Below are 19,865 nucleotides of genomic sequence, written 5' to 3' on the forward strand. Positions count from 1 at the left end.
AGATAAGAAGTATCAACACACATGGGACATGGCATTGCCCAGCTAGTGTTGCTTTTTCTTATTTTTCCAACTTGTATTTACTGTATGTCTATATAAACTTAAAGCACCACTTGACTTTCTGTCCTTTTGAACTAATTGACAAATTACCCAAGATGAGTAAGAGCGCGATCGAACTGGAGACAGTACCTCCAGATCATCCACTTCAAGAAAACATATTTCTAAGTAATTGTTGCAAAGATTCTATATCTATTTTTATGGAGAAGAAAATATCACATAAAAATAGACTTCTTATTTGTACAAAAGGTACTTTGATCTAGGAATGAGCATTAAGAAACTAACGATACTGCTTTATCTTTGAAGTTGTCTAACGATCAGTCACTAATCTTTGGTGTTTTATTTAGACCAAATGAAGAAAAAAATTCACTGGTGTTTACTTGGACCAAATGAAGGAAATGATTCTGGTCACCAGAGTAATGGTGGAAATTTAAAATAATTTTTTTAGAGATAAAAATTCTACTATAATCCATGTAGGGACTCAGTTTGGATGGGTTTTCAGCCCAACAAGCCCAAACAATAAATTTATAGAGAGTGGGTTAAAGGTTTAGGCGCTGGCCGTCGATCATCAAGCATGAACCTTTATTTATAAAAAGATACTTAGAGTTTCTATACAACTGGGAGGAGGCTCCTCGGCCCATGGCCGAGGAAGCCTTTTTCTTCTTTTTTTTCCTCCTCCTTCTTTTACTTTACTTGCTTTCCTTATATAGTCTTCATCTTCCACTACAAAAAACTGGTCCTATAGTGGCGTTTGTGAAACGCCACTATAGGTACTAAAAACGCCACTATAGGCCCATTTTGGCTATAGTGGCGTTTGTAAACGCCACTATTGTACCGCCATTATAGACCTATAATGGCGTTTTACAAAAACGCCACTATAGGACCACATGCAAACGCTATTATAGATCAATTTTTTATTTTTGAAAAAGGTTATAGCTTTTTTAAAAATTTAAAAAATTAGTCTATAGTGGCGTTTGTAAACGCCACTATAAGTATAAAGTGACGGAACAATAGTGGCGTTCTTGAAACGCCACTATAGCCAAACCACCGCCAAAAAAAATTTTGATTACCAAAAAATTAATTTTTGGTAATCAAAAGAATTTTTTTTACGTGAAAAAGTTTTTTTTTTTTAATTGAATTAAGATTGTAATTAGATTAATATTACAATTTTAATTAAATTAAATGAAACAAAATACGTTCAGCAAATTACAAATCCAAATCTAAAAAAATACAAATTCAAAAAAATACAAAATACAAACACTATAGTCCAGCAAATTCAAAATGAAACACAATCCCACCAAAAAAAATTCAAAGTTAAACAAAATATGCTCACATCCAAAAAAAGAAAAATAGCAACTCCACCCGAACACATTCAGCCACCATAGACCAACCTGCAAAAAGAAATCATCAAATAGATTTCAAAATTTTCACTACTTTTTTGGTTCTATTAACAAAGATATTATCACACTTGAGATCTCTATACCTACCAATAATAAAAAGCCAAAGAATTCACAAAAATTAATCAAGGAAAAGACCAAAACAATCATTAAAATTTTTTTAAAAAAAATACTTACTTGCAGCACCATCTTCAAATCCAAAACCCACTAACATTAACACTACCACAAATAAAATAGGGGAAATAAAATAAAATGGAGAGGAAGAGAAAAGAATAAATCTAGGTGTGTAGTGAAAGAATAGTGAAAGAAGGAAAAAAAAAGAGAGAAAAGAAGAGTGGAGAAGCTAGCTAGACGTTGAGAAAAAGAATTGATAAGGTGAGTGGGAGTAAGGGAGAAAAAGAAGTCTGAAGAAGTTTGAAGAAGTGGAGATAAGGGAGAAAAGAAAGAAAGAAAGGGAAAAAAAAAAAAAGGAAGTCTGAACAAGTTGGCTAAACGTAGAGAATATGAATTGATAAGGTGAGTGGGGGTACGTGGGGTTAGGTGGGTTTTGAATTTTGAATTTTAAAATTTTTTTGTTTAGTTCTTTTATATATATACATATATAAATGATATGTACATAATATTTTCACAATATTTTTACAACAAATTTTAAGTGATAGGTTGTTACTAGTTGTTATTATTGGGAAAAAAAAAGTAATCTTAATGTTAAGTTCAAATTTGAACTAATAACAACTAACCACTTATGATTTGTTGTGAAAATATTGTAAAAATGTTGTAAACGTAGCACCTCATATATATATATATATAGAGAAACGCATGTTCACAACATTTTTACAATATTTTTACAACAAATTTTAAGTGGCATATTGTTACTGGTTGTTACTATTGAGGCAAAAAAGTAATCTTAGTGTTCAGCTCAAATTTAAATGAATAAAAACTAACCACTTATAATTTTTTGTAAAAACATTATAAAAATGTTATTAATATAACACTTCTCATTTAAATATAAATATATAATAATATATAATTATATATTTATATATATATATTACCTGAACGTTGAATCAATTCATACTGCTGTCTCCGACCTAGCCGTGGCCAGGAAGCGAGCTGAGGATCAAACTAATCGCTTGCAAGACGTTGAGGGTCAATTACAAACTGTCAAAGAGAACATTACCTATATGAAGGAGAAGTTGACCAAGGCAATCCATGAAAAAGGTGTTGTCGAGTATGCCAAGGACGAGGCTGTGAGAGCCAAAGACGAGGCGGTATTTGCAAAAATAGACGCTGAGCCTCTGTGGAAAAGGCGGAGGAGGATGCTTTCGCAGATGGGGTGGCTAAGACTGAAGCCACCCTTCGGGCTCAAGTTCCTGAGTGTGCAGGCATTACTGTTCTCAAACCTGGCATGAAGCCCTCAACCAAGCAGGGGTTGATGCCTCGTCTGATCTTAGAAGGGAGGACAGGGTATATTACCCTATTGCCATTCACGAGGTTGCACCTGCTGCTCCCGAGGAGGGATCCTCATTACCAGCGGTTAGAGTCACGATAAGACCGCCGAGGATACATCATTAACTGACCAACCATCCGAGGAGGTTGAGCCCCAGAAAACGTTGGAGGAAGTTATAACCGAGGGTCAGGAAATACCACAAGACGTAGCGAGGCCTACGGCAGAACCTTCGAGACCAAGCCCTTAGGCCTTGGCTAAAGCCTTTTGATTTGCTCATCGGATTAATTTACCTACTGAGTCAGGGAGACTAGTATACGACATAGGATAATTTTGTTTATTTTCTCTTTTATTTCATTTTGTTTCTTGCCTTAGTGGCGTTGTAAGGAAATTGTGTACTTTCCGTTTGAACTGAATACTTAATACTTTGCTTCCAACTAATGATATTTTCTTTTATTCTTTACTATTGTATTCTGCTCAATATTCGTATTCTATTCTGGAGTTAGCCTCATGAAACCATCTGTTATCCTTCAAATATAAATCTAAAGACCGTATTATAGCTTGACTCTAAGTAACGCTTTGGTTTTTCTTCAAATAGTTATTTTCTTCATGGGTTCGAGTCCGAGGACCATGCAATACCTTGGTTATGTCTAGTACTTCCATTTTTCTATAAGTATAGTTTCCATAGGTTTGGGTCCGAGACCATGCAATACCTTGGCTCTGTCTAGTACTCCTTTTTCATAGTATCTAGTTTTCCATAGGTTGGTCCAGGACCATGCAATGACCTTATGCAAGTACTCTTGTCTCAGTGTCTACCATTCTTCTATTTTCTCTGCAATAGAGTATCTAGTTTTCCATAAAGGTTTGGGTCCGAGGACCATGCAATACCTTGGCTACCTTGTCTAGTTCCATGTCATATCTGTATCCCATTTTGGTATACATGGTGTCGAATGATATGCTTTTACCATAGGTTCTTCCAAGGTTTGGGTCCGAGGACCATGCAAGACCTTGGTTCTGTCTAGTACCCAGGTATAATGGTGTGTATAGTTTTACCATAGGCTTGGGTCCGAGGACCATGCAATACCTTAGCTCTGTCTACCACTTCTATTTTTCTGTAATATTAGTTTCTCCATAGTTTGGGTCCGAGGACCATACAAGACCTTGGTTCTGTCTAGTACCCAGGTATAATGGTGTGTATAGTTTTACCATAGGCTTGGGTCCGAGGACCATGCAATACCTTGGCTCTGTCTACCACTTCTATTTTTCTGTAAGTAGAGGTTTGTCCTCGGACTGCTTTACTGGAGATGATTTCTCCTTGGGTCAGATTATGATCTTTACACGTGGCGTTGATCTCGCCTCCAGCTCAAGGCCCCATCTTTTTCATTTATGAAGCGCCTTTGTCCGTTCGTGTTCCGCGCTTGACGCTTCGGTGTGCGAAACACGCCTTCATTAATGTCCTCGTAAATTAACACGAGTCCAACGGTCTATGGCCTCCTTGGAAATTGGTAGCTTCATTATTAGCCCAGCTGATAATTCTCTTTTCGAACTCTGCATGAATTAATTCTCACCAACCCCCACACCCTATAAAAGGTGGCGAGATAGTTTCTCCACAACCCATGGACCTTTCAACACCAACAGAAAAACAGAACACATTCTCCCAACTTCCCAAGCCCTTTCAACAACCCCGCCGGAATTGTGACTGGAACTGGGAAAAGCCGGTATGGCCGCAGCCCCCACTGGGCTTTCGGTGCGGCAGAGTCTAGGTGTAACCCCGATGGCGCCCTACAAGGTGTCCCAGAGGGATGTTGTTAGAGTACCTAACGTCTCTCCTCGGAGCGCACCCCCGACGAAGAAGACGTGCGAATTCACCTTATGGGCGGTACTCGAGTGTTGCCGTCTCCAACGGCCAACACTCGTGAGGATTGGAGAGAATCAAGGGAACATCATGGGGGAAGGTATCCCGGAGCCCCTGCATCTGCTCCTCTCTTTGTTCCAGCTCCGCCTGGCCGAGAAGGGAGTTGTCGGTGGCCTGGAAACATGATGGCCCTCCCCCTTCTCTGCCTCTTGTCAAGCTCTCCCATTCTCTTTATACCAATAAAGGGACGGCTTGACACTTCCCACCGGTTAGTTTTCTCTTAGGGCGGCTCCACCTGGGCCTCTGATTGTAGAAATAGCTGGTAGGATTAGCTTGTAAATTTGTATGTGAAACACACCTGCCTGAGCCTCTGATTGTAACTTGTACTTTTTCTATTCATGAAATAATAATATCAAGATCTTTCTTTTTTTTCTACTGTCAAATCTTCTATATTTTTTTTTTCAATCTACTGTAAAACGAATACTTAGAACACTCGCCTGGTGCGCCGGCCAGCACCCTAATCCTCCCCACAGACGACGCCAATTGTAGGGACTCAGTTTGGATNGGTTTTTTTTTTTTTTTTTTTTTTTTTTTTTTTTTTTTAGAATAGTTTAGAATATGCCATAGAATATTCTATGGCATATCCTAAAACAAATCATAGTTTTTGTGTTTACGGATTGATTTTTTTTTAGTTTTTTTTTTTTTAAGGAATATTTTGGAATATGCTATAGAATATTCTAGGAATATTCTATGGCATATTCCTAGCTAGAAATATCACCCTTTTTTTTTACGGATTATTTTTTTTTTTTTTTTTTTTTTTTAAGAATAGTTTGAAACATACCATAAAATATTTTTACAACAATATTTTTATAACAAATTTTAAATGTGGGTTGTAATTGGTTTTTATTGTTGGGTTAAAAAAGCAATCTCAGTGCTAAATTCAAATTTGAACTAAAACAATTAATTACCATGATTTGTTGTAAAAATGTTGTTAAAATGTAGTGAATTTGTTGTAATGTTTTTTTTTTTTTAAGAACCTATAGTAGCGTTTGACAAACGCCACTATAGGTCCACACTTACAAGGGCCTATAGTGGCGTTTGTCAAACAAACGCCACTATAGGTCTATTATAATTATAAAAGAAATTAAACCAGCCGAAAAAAAAATTAAAAAAAAGTAAAAAAAAAAAAGTGCCTATAGCAGGTTTGTAAGACCATGGGAAACGCCATTATAGGTCGGACCTATAGTGGCGTTTTTAAAAACGTTGCTATAGGCCCTTAAAAACGCTGCTATAGAGTACCTATAGTAGGTTTATATAAAACGCCATTATAGGACTTGCTGAACGCCCTATAGGGTCCTATAGTGGCGTTATTGCCACTATAGTACAGGCGTTTTTGACAAACGCCCTAAAAAAAACGCCACTATAGGCCAAGTTTTTTGTAGTGTTCCTATCTCCTTATTCCATCTGTTGATCATTCATTTGCCTCTCTTCTGGCCGCCCGTCCATCAGAGGCCTTATCAGTACTCAAGTGGTTCACTCTGATCAACGTTGCCCTGCCAAGGGGTTATATCCCATAATGCGGCCAGGGGGGGTTAGGTGAATGCATTAAATGCGAGGGTGACAGCTTGCTTTGAGCTTGGTCTTTCCCGAAAGTCACCATTGTCAGGATGAGGAGGTCTTCGGCGTGGATTGGGAAAAGAGGTTTTCCCCAATTTAGCCCTGAATAGTCAGTGTTCCTCGGCATGGGCCTTGGGCCTACTACCCGATGGGCCGAGGCTATCAGGCCCACGGGCCCCACAATAGCCCCTCAAAACCTTGCTGCACTTCGTCCTCGGACGGGGATGAGGGTTTTGATACCTGCGAGCTCTCTAGACGAGTCCCCCACTTCAGTTCGTGTTAATGCTGGCGGCTTTTTGACTGCCTAATGCGTGTTTTTAGCGTTTCAAGACTCAATGGGTGCCACATTAAATTTTTACGGCAACACGTTTCCCACTTTCAACGATATGATCTCTTACTTTTATGAACAAGCGGTTACATTTGGGGAACCTAAGGGGGAGTATAAGTACTTGTTTTGAACCGCCTGGTTTCATCATTTTCGCGCTTACAACCATTGATGCGTATGACCTAAGTCTAGTTCAACTTGCACTCTTCCTGAAGAGAATCGCATACTTCTATAAGTCTTCTTTTCTAGCGACCAAAATTTCCTTGATTTTACTCTTCCTTTTCTCTTTTAGAACTTTTAGTCATCTTTGGAGAATGGGTAAGTTTAAGAAGTTGGTTGAGTCCGACGAGATGATGAACAAATTCATCGTCGACTATGGAATACCAATAATGTGAGTTTGAAGTACTGTGAAGAAGGGGAGTGGTACCTTAAGAGGAGAGAGGGTGAAGTTGTGATCCAATATTCGCTTTTGTAGAAGGAGGGATGAGAATCCCTATGAGGCCGGTGACCCTCAATTATCTTAGGCATTTCCGCCTGTCTCCTACCCAGTGTGCCGCGAATGTGTTTAGGATATTAGGGTGCGTAGATATCTTGAATGAGAAAATGGGGCTGAGACTAACTCACCACGATGTGAACTGGTGCTATAACCTTCATCACCTGAGGGGTAAGACGTATTATATGAAGACAAGGGACGATAGGATTCGTCTCATCCAGTGTCTTCCTGATTCCAACAGGGGTTGACTCAAGATTTTCTTTAGTGTCGGAGAGTGCACAACGGCTTTCATTGCCAACAGTAGAGAGGGGAGCCAGGGTAGGACATCCGAAGTAGGAGACAATTTAGGTTTCAGTATTTTCAAGTTTTATAACTGTATATTCGATTTGGTTGACTAACCATAGGAGTTTCACTTTTCTTGCCATAGATCCGCACGCCTTTGCACGTCATTTCCATCTGGTTAACAAAGCGGATTTGGAGACCGTTCTTAGGTCGGACCTTTTCCTAAACGAAACCGATAACCAGGTCAGAGCTGCTCATCACATCCTCGGATGCGACCCAGCTCAGAAATCATTCCCAGTCCTGAAGCACGTAATTAGAGCTCGTGACCCTCGGCTTACGCAGATCACCGTGGTGGAAGACGGTTTTGCATTTACTGGGGGTCTTATATACCTGAAGGCATTCCGCTAGCAGGTCCCTCCTTATCTCAGCAAGTAACGGTGGCCGAGGAAGGACTATCTAAGAAGGCAAGGGAGGTGGTTGAACTGAGTTCTTCTAAGGACGAATATAGCGTGTTCAACCTAGCTGATCAGTCCGAGGATCCCTCTGGTGATCTAGGAGACCCTCATTTGTCTGAAGCCGATCTCCAGTCCTTAAGAGTTGGTACTCCGACTGAGATGGGTTTAAAAAGACAGCCCCAAACCAATCTTCTTGACCTGCTCGAAGGCAGTTCCAAGAAAGGTGTACCAGAAGAGTTGCAGCCCCAGCCCCCAGCACCTCCGCCCTAGATTTTAACTGTGCAAACCAGGTCGTATTCTGCTTCCACAGTAACAGGCCCCCAGACCGAGTCTCATGACCCGAAAAGGAAGAGACTTTCCAAGGGTAAGGAGCCAATGGATGGGAGCAAATCCTACTCCCCGCCGAGGAGGGTAGGTTTCGCAGGCCTCAGAAGCAACTGAAGCTCGGTGATCAACGGAAGAGTAAGAAGGCCATCCACAGTCCAAGGCTCAAGCCTGGCTGCCCGCTGCCATGCTCCATGATCAGCCCCTGATGGATAACGCGTCGATGCGGGAATCTCAAGGAGCCAAGGGGCTCTTGTAGCCGAGGCCCTAGAGAAATCTCTTCTTCTTCCCACTGACATGGCCGAGCTAAGAAATATGACTGGGGTAGAGGTTGTCCTCGACCTTAAGAAGTATCTAGGAATGGTGGGTCCTTTGGCACCTATTCACTTTATTCAAAGTTTGTCACTTAATACCTTCCTTTCTCTTTACGGAGTTACTTGTTTTTATTGGCAGGCTATCCAGGCCCTTTTCAGGTTAGGCGAGGAGGTCGATGACCATAGCAATGCCTTAGCGCAAGAGCGTAACAAGTTCTTAGAGGCTGCCAATACTCTCAAGAGATCTGAGGCTGACCTAAAAAAGGCGACCGAGGATCTGGCAGAAATGACAAAGGCCAGGGATACTGCTGTCTCCGACCTAGCCGTGGCCAGGAAGCGAGCTGAGGATCAAACTAATCGCTTGCAAGACGTTGAGGGTCAATTACAAACTGTCAAAGAGAACATTACCTATATGAAGGAGAAGTTGACCAAGGCAATCCATGAAAAAGGTGTTGTCGAGTATGCCAAGGACGAGGCTGTGAGAGCCAAAGACGAGGCGGTATTTGCAAAAATAGACGCTGAGCACTCTGTGGAAAAGGCGGAGGAGGATGCTTTCGCAGATGGGGTGGCTAAGACTGAAGCCACCCTTCGGGCTCAAGTTCCTGTAGTGTGCAGGCATTACTGTTCTCAAACCTGGCATGAAGCCCTCAACCAAGCAGGGGTTGATGCCTCGTCTGATCTTAGAAGGGAGGACAGGGTATATTACCCTATTGCCATTCACGAGGTTGCACCTGCTGCTCCCGAGGAGGGATCCTCATTACCAGCGGTTAAGAGTCACGATAAGACCGCCGAGGATACATCATTAACTGACCAACCATCCGAGGAGGTTGAGCCCCAGAAAACGTTGGAGGAAGTTATAACCGAGGGTCAGGAAATACCACAAGACGTAGCGAGGCCTACGGCAGAACCTTCGAGACCAAGCCCTTAGGCCTTGGCTAAAGCCTTTTGATTTGCTCATCGGATTAATTTACCTACTGAGTCAGGGAGACTAGTATACGACATAGGATAATTTTGTTTATTTTCTCTTTTATTTCATTTTGTTTCTTGCCTTAGTGGCGTTGTAAGGAAATTGTGTACTTTCCGTTTGAACTGAATACTTAATACTTTGCTTCCAACTAATGATATTTTCTTTTATTTGCTTTACTATTGTATTCTGCTCAATATTCGTATTCTATTCTGGAGTTAGCCTCATGAAACCATCTGTTATCCTTCAAATATAAATCTAAAGACCGTATTATAGCTTGACTCTAAGTAACGCTTTGGTTTTTCTTCAAATAGTTATTTTCTTCATGGGTTCGAGTCCGAGGACCATGCAATACCTTGGTTATGTCTAGTACTTCCATTTTTCTATAAGTATCTAGTTTTCCATAGGTTTGGGTCCGAGGACCATGCAATACCTTGGCTCTGTCTAGTACTTCCATTTTTCTATAAGTATCTAGTTTTCCATAGGTTTGGGTCCGAGGACCATGCAATACCTTGGCTCTGTCTACCACTTCTATTTTTCTGCAAGTATCTAGTTTTCCTAAAGGTTTGGGTCCGAGGACCATGCAAGACCTTGGTTCTGTCTAGTACCCAGGTATAATGGTGTGTATAGTTTTACCATAGGCTTGGGTCCGAGGACCATGCAATACCTTAGCTCTGTCTACCACTTCTATTTTTCTGTAAATATTTAGTTTCTCCATAAGTTTGGGTCCGAGGACCATACAAGACCTTGGTTCTGTCTAGTACCCAGGTATAATGGTGTGTATAGTTTTACCATAGGCTTGGGTCCGAGGACCATGCAATACCTTGGCTCTGTCTACCACTTCTATTTTTCTGTAAGTAGAGGTTTGTCCTCGGACTGCTTTACTGGAGATGATTTCTCCTTGGGTCAGATTATGATCTTTACACGTGGCGTTGATCTCGCCTCCAGCTCAAGGCCCCATCTTTTTCATTTATGAAGCGCCCTTTGTCCGTTCGTGTTCCGCGCTTGACGCTTCGGTGTGCGAAACACGCCTTCATTAATGTCCACGCCAATTGTAGGGACTCAGTTTGGATGGGTTTTCAGCCCAACAAGCCCAAACAATAAATTTATAGAGAGTGGGTTAAAGGTTTAGGCGCTGGCCGTCGATCATCAAGCATGAACCTTTATTTATAAAAAGATACTTAGAGTTTCTATACAACTGGGAGGAGGCTCCTCGGCCCATGGCCGAGGAAGCCTTTTTCTTCTCTTTTTTCCTCCTCCTTCTTTTACTTTACTTGCTTTCTTTATATAGTCTTCATCTTCCTATCTCCTTATTCCATCTGTTGATCATTCATTTGCCTCTCTTCTGGCCGCCCGTCCCATCAGAGGCCTTATCAGTACTCGAGTGGTTCACTCTAATCAACGTTGCCCTGCCAAGGGGTTATATCCCCATTAATGCGGCCAGGGGGGGTTAGGTGAATGCATTAAATGCGAAGGTGACAGCTTGCTTTGAGCTTGGTCTTTCCCGAAAGTCACCATTGAGGATGAGGAGGTCTTCGGCGTGGATTGGGAAAAGAGGTTTTCCCCAATTTAGCCCTGAATAGTCAGTGTTCCTCGGCATGGGCCTTGGGCCTACTACTCGATGGGCCGAGGCTATCAGGCCCACGGGCCCCACAATCCATGTGAAGCATTTTTTTTTCTTTCATTACCTCTAACCTCACAAGAATTTGTAATATCATGACCATCATGCCTTGGTAAACGGGGTGACACTTGACAATTAAGTTAATCGCTAGGAGGAAGAAAGGGAGATAATGTAGGTAAGAGCAATGAAAGAATAGATAAATAGATAAAATCATGGTTAGTCACTGGCCATGATTTTCCAATTCCGACAAGGCACCATGGGAGGAGAGATCAATAAATTTATAATCCTCCGTTTTGGTATGGATTTTTTTTTTTTTAATTTTAAATTTTAAGTAGAAACGATAATAGAATTTATTATCTATATAGTATCATGTTGTATAATAGGAAAGAGAAAAGAAATGCATTCTTCTAAAGAGATTCTATTAGTATTCAAAAAATCATTGAGTTCAGCAAAATTACTTTCCACAATGATTTTAGGAAAACAAGTGTTTTGACAGAATTGCAAGGTTATCCTTTAAAAAGGCATTGGTATAGATATTGACCAATGCCTTTTTTTTTTTTGTTTTCTTTTTTTCTTTTTTTTTGGACTTGGGAGTTAAACAAATGTCACTCCTTTAAAAAAGTTCAGTATTTTGGTCAATTTCAGTCCACTTCAGTTCACTTCGAACTATTTTGGTCCATTTAGTCCACTTTAGTCCTATTTGGTCCATTTGATCTACTTTAGTCCAATTAGGCCTACTTCGCTCCTACATTCCTTTTCAGTCTATTTGGTTCAATTAGGTCTAATTCGGTCTCATTCGATCCAATTAGGTCCATTTGATAAATTTAGGTCCCCTTCAGTCCATTTTGGACTAATTAGGCCTTAAATTAATTCTTTTTAGGCTCAAAATTTCTTTTTCTTTTTCTTTTTTTTCCTAATTTTTTAGGTTGAAAAGTATGAAATTTTATTCTATTTGGGATAAACTTTATAGTTTTAAATGAGCATTAGAAGTTAGAGATATAGGCCTTAAAAAAGTAATAAATATTATAAATATTCACTACATTACCTTAAAATTAAAGCTTTAATAATATAGATATTATTATACTTTTATATATATATATATATATATTTTTATACAAGATAGAAATTCTACTCTAACCTAATCTAAGTGTAAATGTGTGTGAACATTCCTTCTGAAAAGAAAAGAAAATGCTACAATTTAAACTTATTTAGTAATTTAAATTTAATGTAATATGTTACATGTGTTCTATGGAATGAGGCTGTGCATTTTTTAATATTCTCAGCTATGTTCAAATTAGTCAACCGATTATGGTATATTTAAAAAAGTTATTTTAATAACATCTTTTCCATTTATATAAAACAATATTATATAATTTATTACATAAAACTTGTAAAAAAATAATAATAATAATATATGCAATTATGTACAATTTAACCTACAAATTTTATATTATATTCTTATAAAATTCTTTTAAAATAATTATATTATATTTTCCTACATATTACTTGGGTTTGGGTTTGCGACTAATTGTCTTATTAAAAGCTCAATGTTTAACAAGAAGAGAGAGAGAAATTAAATCAATGTTTTATAAGGTTTCCGTGGCATTTAAGTAAATAATTCACGCAATATATGGCAAGTCACAAGATTTGTACGCAAGTGCTATTACCATGACTGGCAAAACCATACACAAATAATGCATTAGTTACCATGCAAAAATGTCCTTACATCTACCAAAACAAGAAAGCAAGGGACAAAATAAACAAAAAATAGAATAGAAAAAGGGTTTCCTTCATTCATATCTAGATGAATGGCGTGCAGTGAAATTGTGTAATGCTATCAAGAAGATGCCAGTGGTTTCGTTGGGGGGTTTTAGAGTTGTTACCATCTACTGAATGCTATGCTGAGCTTTTAATTTATCCCAAAAAAAAATACTAAGCTTTTAAAATATGATATATAGCCTAAGATAGCATATATAGAAAGAGAGAGATTCTGAAAAATGTTGCAGGTACTGAGGTAACCTCAGTTTGAGCGGTTAGCCAAAGTCCAAGATAAATATAAAGCTCCAAATATATATAGATAGAGTATGAAAAAAAACAAAAAAAAAAAAAACACCGTTCAAGAACCAATAGCAATGAATGCGTCTCAACTCGCATTCTCTTCACTGCAATTTCATAAATGAAAGCATTAGTGGTAGTTTGTCGAGAACACAGTGCAGTTTGTGCGCCCTAGTAACTATTTTGCCAAAGATGTATTTACATCATGCTAGATGTAACTCTTTTTTTCGGGAAAATTATTGACTTCTATCATAATATATGGTTACTGTAGTACTCTACATAAAAAAAAAAAAAAAAAAAACAACTCACTCTTTAACAATTAAAGTTATGAAAAAAAAAAAAAAAAAAAAAACAACTCACTCTTTAACAATTAAAGTTATGTTATATATTTATATTAAGTGCTTTGTTTTTTATTATAAATATTATTAAAAAAAAGTGCCTTTGTTTTTATTTGTGTGAAGTACCTAGTCTTATTGTTATTTGCTTTTTATTTATTTATTATATATTATTGCCCCTAGTAAATAATTATTGCCAATGACCAAAGTGGCCTCTGCTAGTCCTTAACCAAGTCTATATAAAGTACATGAACACCTAGTTCTTCTATATTTACTTCTCTCTTTTAGTCTTATTTTGCTTCAAAATAAAGAAGTTTGTATTGGTAGATAAATAGTATGGAAATAACAGAGAACACTGGTGAAGTTGGTGTGGATCATGAGAGAAGTATGTGTAGGGGAATGCACTTGGTTTGGGAAGATCTCACCGTTGTAGTTCCAAACTTTGGAAATGGACACACCAGGAGATTGCTTGATGGGCTCAGTGGCTATGCTGAGCCTGGCAGGATCATGGCTATTATGGGTCCATCCGGCTCTGGCAAATCCACCCTTCTTGATTCTCTAGCAGGTTCTCTCTCTCTCTCTCATAGTTTTTTTATTTTATTTTTTTATTTTTTTATTTTTAACTTACAAGATTTTGACCTAGTTTCTCTTAATAGAAAAAATGAAACTTGTCTCTAAGTTATGATACTCTTTGACGTGTGCCATGGGTTGATCATCAAATGAAATTTCATTCAGAATATATGTTAAGTGCATGAAAAAGGTGGTGAGTAAATTGTTGTTTTTCTCTTTTTTATTCTTTTTAAAGGTGATGGTGGTACGTACCATTGTTCCAACTTAGCCTGTGAAAAGAGCAGTAAGCAATGTTTTCCAGCAAGCTAAGCAAAGAAAGTGATACTCCATGAATCACTTGCAAGATATTCATTTAACAAAGCATGTTCACCTTGATAGCTAGGTTTGCAAGTTAGTCATGGCAAAAGCATGTAGCACAATAACTAGTGTATCTTACCAAAATTCTTAACACTGTAACACAGCTATTGATGCACATCTTGATCCTAATACAGTGCTAATTAATATATATGACAATCTTTCATTTAAATATATATATATATATATTTTTTTTCTCTTTTTTTCTTTTGAGTGACTTGGCTTTACATGATTACATCAAAATAAAAGCCTGAGATATTAAGTACATTATGGTCTGAGAATGGAATGTTTTGGCATTGGGTCAGTAAACATCTTACTTTAATTGTCTATGCATTTAAAATTGAACTGGTAGATACAGAGCCTAAAATGATATTCAGGAATAATAAAAAGATAATTTTTTATTTTATTTTATAATTTTTTCTTCTTGCATATATTGATCTAATAAGTTGTAATTGATAAACATTACTTTCACATAAATCCATTACTAAATGTTTTCTTTCTTTAGCTTGTTGCCACTATTCCACTGCGACAAGATTCAAGTAGAGACAATAAACAACTTATTACTAGCAATTAATTTTGGTTGAATAAAACCTATGTCATGCAAGTAACTGCATGTATTTAATTTCTCTTATCTTAAACATAGTACTCTATAGATTGGCCCAATTTTTTTTTTTCCAATATTTCAAATTATCTCGTCCCAACTCAGCTGAACTTCAATAATTTCTGCCCAGCCATGCCTACAAAGACATTAGAGGAGAAAGTAGTGGGCACTGGGCATACATTTAAGATGATATTCACTTCAGATTCAGTGCGAGCAAATTAAACCAATTAAGACGAGCCAAATGATTTGAATGTCTAGCTAGTAGCTATTACTAAATTGAGAAAAAAAAAAAACGTTATTATATATTACCACTACAAAAAAAAAAGGTCCTGTGGCCGCGTTTTTAAAACGCGGCTATAGGTCACTGGCCTTGAAGAGTATCATGGAAAAAGCAACATATTAAACCATCCTTCTTCTATGTGAGAGTCGATAACATGTGAGAGAATTCGTCGTTAATTTTGGATGAAAAATATGATTCATTTTGTTTAAAACCATATGATACAAAGAGATCATTTGTATCAAACAGCTAGAGAGTGATGAAAATGACGTGGTTTTTAATAGACAAGGAAAAAAATTACTTTGGGAAAGCAATAAAAATAAAAACAATTACCATTTGAACGGAGCAAAACCCCAGTATTTTTTATCAAGTGTAAAAGAATAGATAATAAATCAATGATTTAGCTCTTTTTTTTTTCTTTTTTTTTTTCCTGTTTATTTAGCTATGAGATCCCCACGCTAGGACCTATGCTACCTATCCCAAATTCTACCACATTTATTGGAAAAAAGAATCACCACCTTGTGTTATATTGACAATTTGGAAGTGTAAAAAACCTTGCAAGTAAAAGAAGAGATTTCACCGCTTACTAGGGTGCTTCCTCATTGATCTAATTACAAAGTAAAAATAGGTAGCTAATAGTGGTGAACTACAAATTGATTACCAGCTAGCTAATTGTGTTGTTTTGTTATTGCCAGATTCATGGTTTGTTAATGTGAGATTAATGATGCTTGAGTTTTTGCAGGTAGGCTCTCTGGAAACGTTGTCATGACTGGAAATGTTCTTCTTAATGGGAAGAAGAGGAGACTAGACTATGGTGTTCTTGTAAGTAATTTATATACATAGACCAACATGAATGTACAAGAATATAGGGACACTTTGACCACTTTTCTCTGGTAACTCTGTTCTTTCTTTTCCCTTTGAAAATTTCAGGCTTATGTGACCCAAGAGGATATTTTGTTGGGAACTCTAACAGTTAGAGAAACCTTAACTTACTCAGCAAATCTGAGGCTTCCAACTTCTATGACCATAGAAGAAGTTAATGGCATTGTAGAGGGAACAATTATAGAAATGGGACTTCAAGAATGTGCAGACCGGCTGATTGGAAACTGGCATTTAAGAGGTATAAGTGGAGGGGAGAAAAAGAGACTAAGCATTGCCCTTGAAATCCTCACAAGGCCTTGCCTCTTGTTTCTTGATGAACCTACTAGTGGCCTTGACAGTGCCTCAGCTTTCTTTGTTGTTCAAACTCTTAGAAATATTGCTCATGATGGAAGAACAGTCGTTGCTTCTATCCATCAGCCAAGTAGTGAGGTTTTTGCACTCTTTGATGATCTTTTTCTACTTTCTGGTGGTCAAACAGTATATTTTGGAGCAGCAAAGTTAGCCATTGAGGTACAAACTATCATAGTAACTTATATTTTTCCCTATGCTATCCATCAAGGATTTGGCCTACAATCAAATTTCATCTATTGTATTTATTTTGTAGTTCTTTGCCAATGCCGGATTTCCATGTCCAAGTCGAAGAAATCCCTCCGATCACTTCCTCCGTTGTATAAATTCAGACTTTGATGTAGTGACAATGTCTTTGTTGGAACATCACAGAATACGTGTATGTATATGGTACAACTTTTACTTTCATAGAATTTTTTGTCACTTAAAGTAGTGATGCTTGTTTGCTGCTTTATGCGTTCTCCTCTGAAAAGTGACATCACACTTTCAAATGCTGCTTGGTATCAGATTTTCCTTTCGCCTGTTGTGAAAACATGCTGGTCTTAGTTCCAAAATACATCTTGGACCTAGTTCCAACACATTTTACCATCTCATGTCCTATCACTCCTTTGATTGTCGCATGCATTCTGACCTGAAAATTATGGCTTACTACAACTTGCTGGTCTTTTATTACAGGAAATCCAAAAATCATCAGATCCAATGATGTACTTAGCAGCAGTGGAGATCAAAGCAAAGCTTATTGAGAAATACAGGTGCTCAGAGTATGCGACAAGTGCAAGAATAAGGGTTCGAGAAATCTCAACTGTTGTAAGCATTTCTTAATATTCCAGTTTTATTTTTGTTTAAATAGTACTCTTCATTGGTCCCTTTTTCTACTTTCTTTAGCTAATAACATTCATTGCCCATTTTCCATCTTAAGTTGCATTTTATCATCCCCTTTTCATTTTTCACTGAGTGCTGAACGGGTATAGCTGGCTGCTAGATGTAGTGCATCCATAAAATACATATTCTCGGAAGCAAATTTTACACATGCTTAATGAATTCCAGTTTCCTACATTAAGATTCATTGTTCTGCTGCAAGGGACATTATTTCACATCCTAGTAATTAGTTTCAAGGATTATCGACAATCTATAAGATATGCTGATAAACAAAATTCTTGAACCAAATTAAAATTCAAGAAGAGTACGAGTTTTGCTACTAGTCAATAACAAGTGCTTATGCTTCAGGAAGGACTTGCTATTGAGAGAAAAGGTGGGAGCCAAGCCAAATGGTGGAAGCAACTCTCAACGTTGACACTTAGATCTTTTGTGAACATGTCTAGAGATGTAGGGTATTACTGGCTAAGGATCATAGTCTATATAACCTTATCTCTATGCGTTGGTAGCATCTTCTATGATGTTGGAACAAGTTATACTGCAATCTTGGCTCGTGGAGCTTGTGGTGGATTTGTAGCAGGCTTTATGACATTCATGTCCATTGGAGGCTTCCCATCCTTCCTAGAAGAAATGAAGGTACATTAATTTATTTGAATGGTGGAAGAATACTCATTTTAACAAAAATTTGGTTAGACTAACATAGACCAGCTATTGTAAGTTATTGATGATTAATTTTCTTAAACAGGTTTTCTATAGAGAAAGGCTCAGTGGACATTATGGGATTTCTGTGTATATTCTGTCCAATTTCCTCTCTTCTTTCCCATTTGTGGCTGTTATGTCAATTGCTACCGGAACCATAACTTACTACATGGTGAAATTCCGGCCTGAATTTTCTCATTTGGTGTATGTCTGCCTAGATCTTATTGGCGCTATTGCAGTCGTAGAGAGTTCAATGATGATTATTGCTTCACTTGTTCCTAACTTCTTGATGGGGGTCATAATTGGAGCAGGATATATAGTAAGAAAAATAACTTCATTTTCTATGCCTCCCTCTTTAGCTAAATACTAATTCATTGTCATTATCAGGGAATTATGATGATGACTGCTGGGTACTTCAGGCTCCTACCAGATCTTCCCAAGCCTTTCTGGAGGTACCCAATTTCATACATCAATTATGGTGCATGGGCAATACAGGTAATTTTCCCCAAAAAAAAATTACAAGTTTCAACGTATATAACTGTTCTAAATCCATTGTCTACAATTATGGATGCTCTGGTCTAGCCCGGTATAAAGCATGCATAATTTATGCTGCGTATCTTGTGCATGACTTCAAAAATAACTTTCCATATGGTTGCATTTTAAAATAATACAAAAAAAAAAAATGCAGGGAGCATACAAGAACGATATGATTGGCCTTGAGTTTGATTCTTTTGTACCTGGCGGCCCAAAACTAAAAGGCGAGGTTATACTCACTAGCATGCTTGGTGTTCAACTGGATCATTCGAAGTGGTGGGACTTGGGTGCTGTGGTAGTCATTCTCATATCTTGCAGACTTCTCTTCTTTGCCATCCTCAAGTTCAAGGAGAGAGCTTCACCCTGTTTTCGAACACTTTACACCAAACAAACTCTACACCATCTCAAAAAGAGGCCTTCATTTAGGAAAACACCTCCTTTCCCTTCCAAGAGACACCAACCTCTCCACTCGTTGTCTTTGCAAGAGGATCTCAACTCCCCAATGCATTAGAAGCAAAAACTGACACTGTCCTAATTATGAACTTTTTCAACAACAGTTCTGCCCAAGTCACTAAGATGGCGAAATGGGGCAGAGTGTAGCCCTTGATAGAAGAAGTTTAGCATGTAGAGTACAGTGTTTTTGAAGAAATGTACACCATGCAGATTAATGAACTACATTCTACATGTAACAATTTCAAGTTTCTACTAATATAGGTTTCACTTTATATAGTAGTTTTTCTATTGGCTGTTTCGCCTGAAAACACTTTCAGGAAATTGTTTTACACCCTTGTGTGTGTTTGACAGCTACAAAAAATACGGTATACATTGACTGGAAAATAACCCCCTTTGGTTGTAAAACCGTTTACACTCTTATTTTACTTTCAATGAATTTCTGGAAAACACACCCGAAGAGAGAGAGTGAGAGAGAGCTCAAGCACACTCCACCTGAAGTAATTCCCAAGCACATCCTCTCCGGTCAGATCACCGTCCTCGTCCCCTCCATGCGGACTCACACACCCGATGACACAGAGAGAGCTAGAAGGGAAAGTGAAGAAGACAACCCAAACTTCGCCGGTCTGATCGAGCTGCAAGTTCATGCCTCAACCTCACCAGACCGTCATCGTCTTCGCCACTGATCTACACCGCCGATCAAGGAAGCTTTCTCTTCTCTCTTCCTCTCTCTTTCCCT

General features: G+C 38.1%; 1 protein-coding gene and 1 long non-coding RNA gene across 2 annotated transcripts; one reads left to right on the plus strand and one right to left on the minus strand.

The window, feature by feature from the left end:
* Window positions 1–1,237: 1,237 nt before the first annotated feature.
* On the minus strand, window positions 1,238–1,919 carry LOC136066791 (uncharacterized). The gene is made up of 2 exons (XR_010628273.1): window positions 1,629–1,919; window positions 1,238–1,445 (listed from the first exon to the last, which is right to left on the minus strand). It is a non-coding gene; the product is annotated as an uncharacterized LOC136066791 (long non-coding RNA).
* A 6,624-nt stretch (window positions 1,920–8,543) lies between these two features.
* Window positions 8,544–19,405, plus strand: LOC112018336 (ABC transporter G family member 15). Its single transcript, XM_065771632.1, has 12 exons — window positions 8,544–8,609; window positions 8,700–8,855; window positions 8,979–9,164; window positions 13,863–14,100; window positions 16,080–16,159; window positions 16,268–16,729; window positions 16,824–16,946; window positions 17,243–17,374; window positions 17,795–18,079; window positions 18,189–18,461; window positions 18,530–18,637; window positions 18,831–19,405. The coding sequence occupies exons 1-12, from the start codon at window positions 8,544–8,546 to the stop codon at window positions 19,185–19,187; spliced, it is 2,466 nt and encodes an 821-aa protein (XP_065627704.1). The 3' UTR covers window positions 19,188–19,405.
* Window positions 19,406–19,865: the final 460 nt, after the last annotated feature.

This window comes from Quercus suber, unplaced genomic scaffold (assembly GCF_002906115.3).
Source record: "Quercus suber isolate HL8 unplaced genomic scaffold, Cork oak 2.0 scaffold_46, whole genome shotgun sequence".
NCBI lineage: Eukaryota > Viridiplantae > Streptophyta > Magnoliopsida > Fagales > Fagaceae > Quercus > Quercus suber.

What these genes read in the sequence shown, in the direction of transcription:
- LOC112018336 (XM_065771632.1), top strand. Translation starts at nt 8,544, where the DNA reads ATGGCCGAGCTAAGAAATATGACTGGGGTAGAGGTTGTCCTCGACCTT. An exon ending in TTCGAGAAATCTCAACTGTT is followed by an intron (nt 17,375 to 17,794) that starts GTAAGCATTTCT and finishes CTTATGCTTCAG; the next exon opens with GAAGGACTTGCTATTGAGAG. An exon ending in CCTTCCTAGAAGAAATGAAG is followed by an intron (nt 18,080 to 18,188) that starts GTACATTAATTT and finishes TTTCTTAAACAG; the next exon opens with GTTTTCTATAGAGAAAGGCT.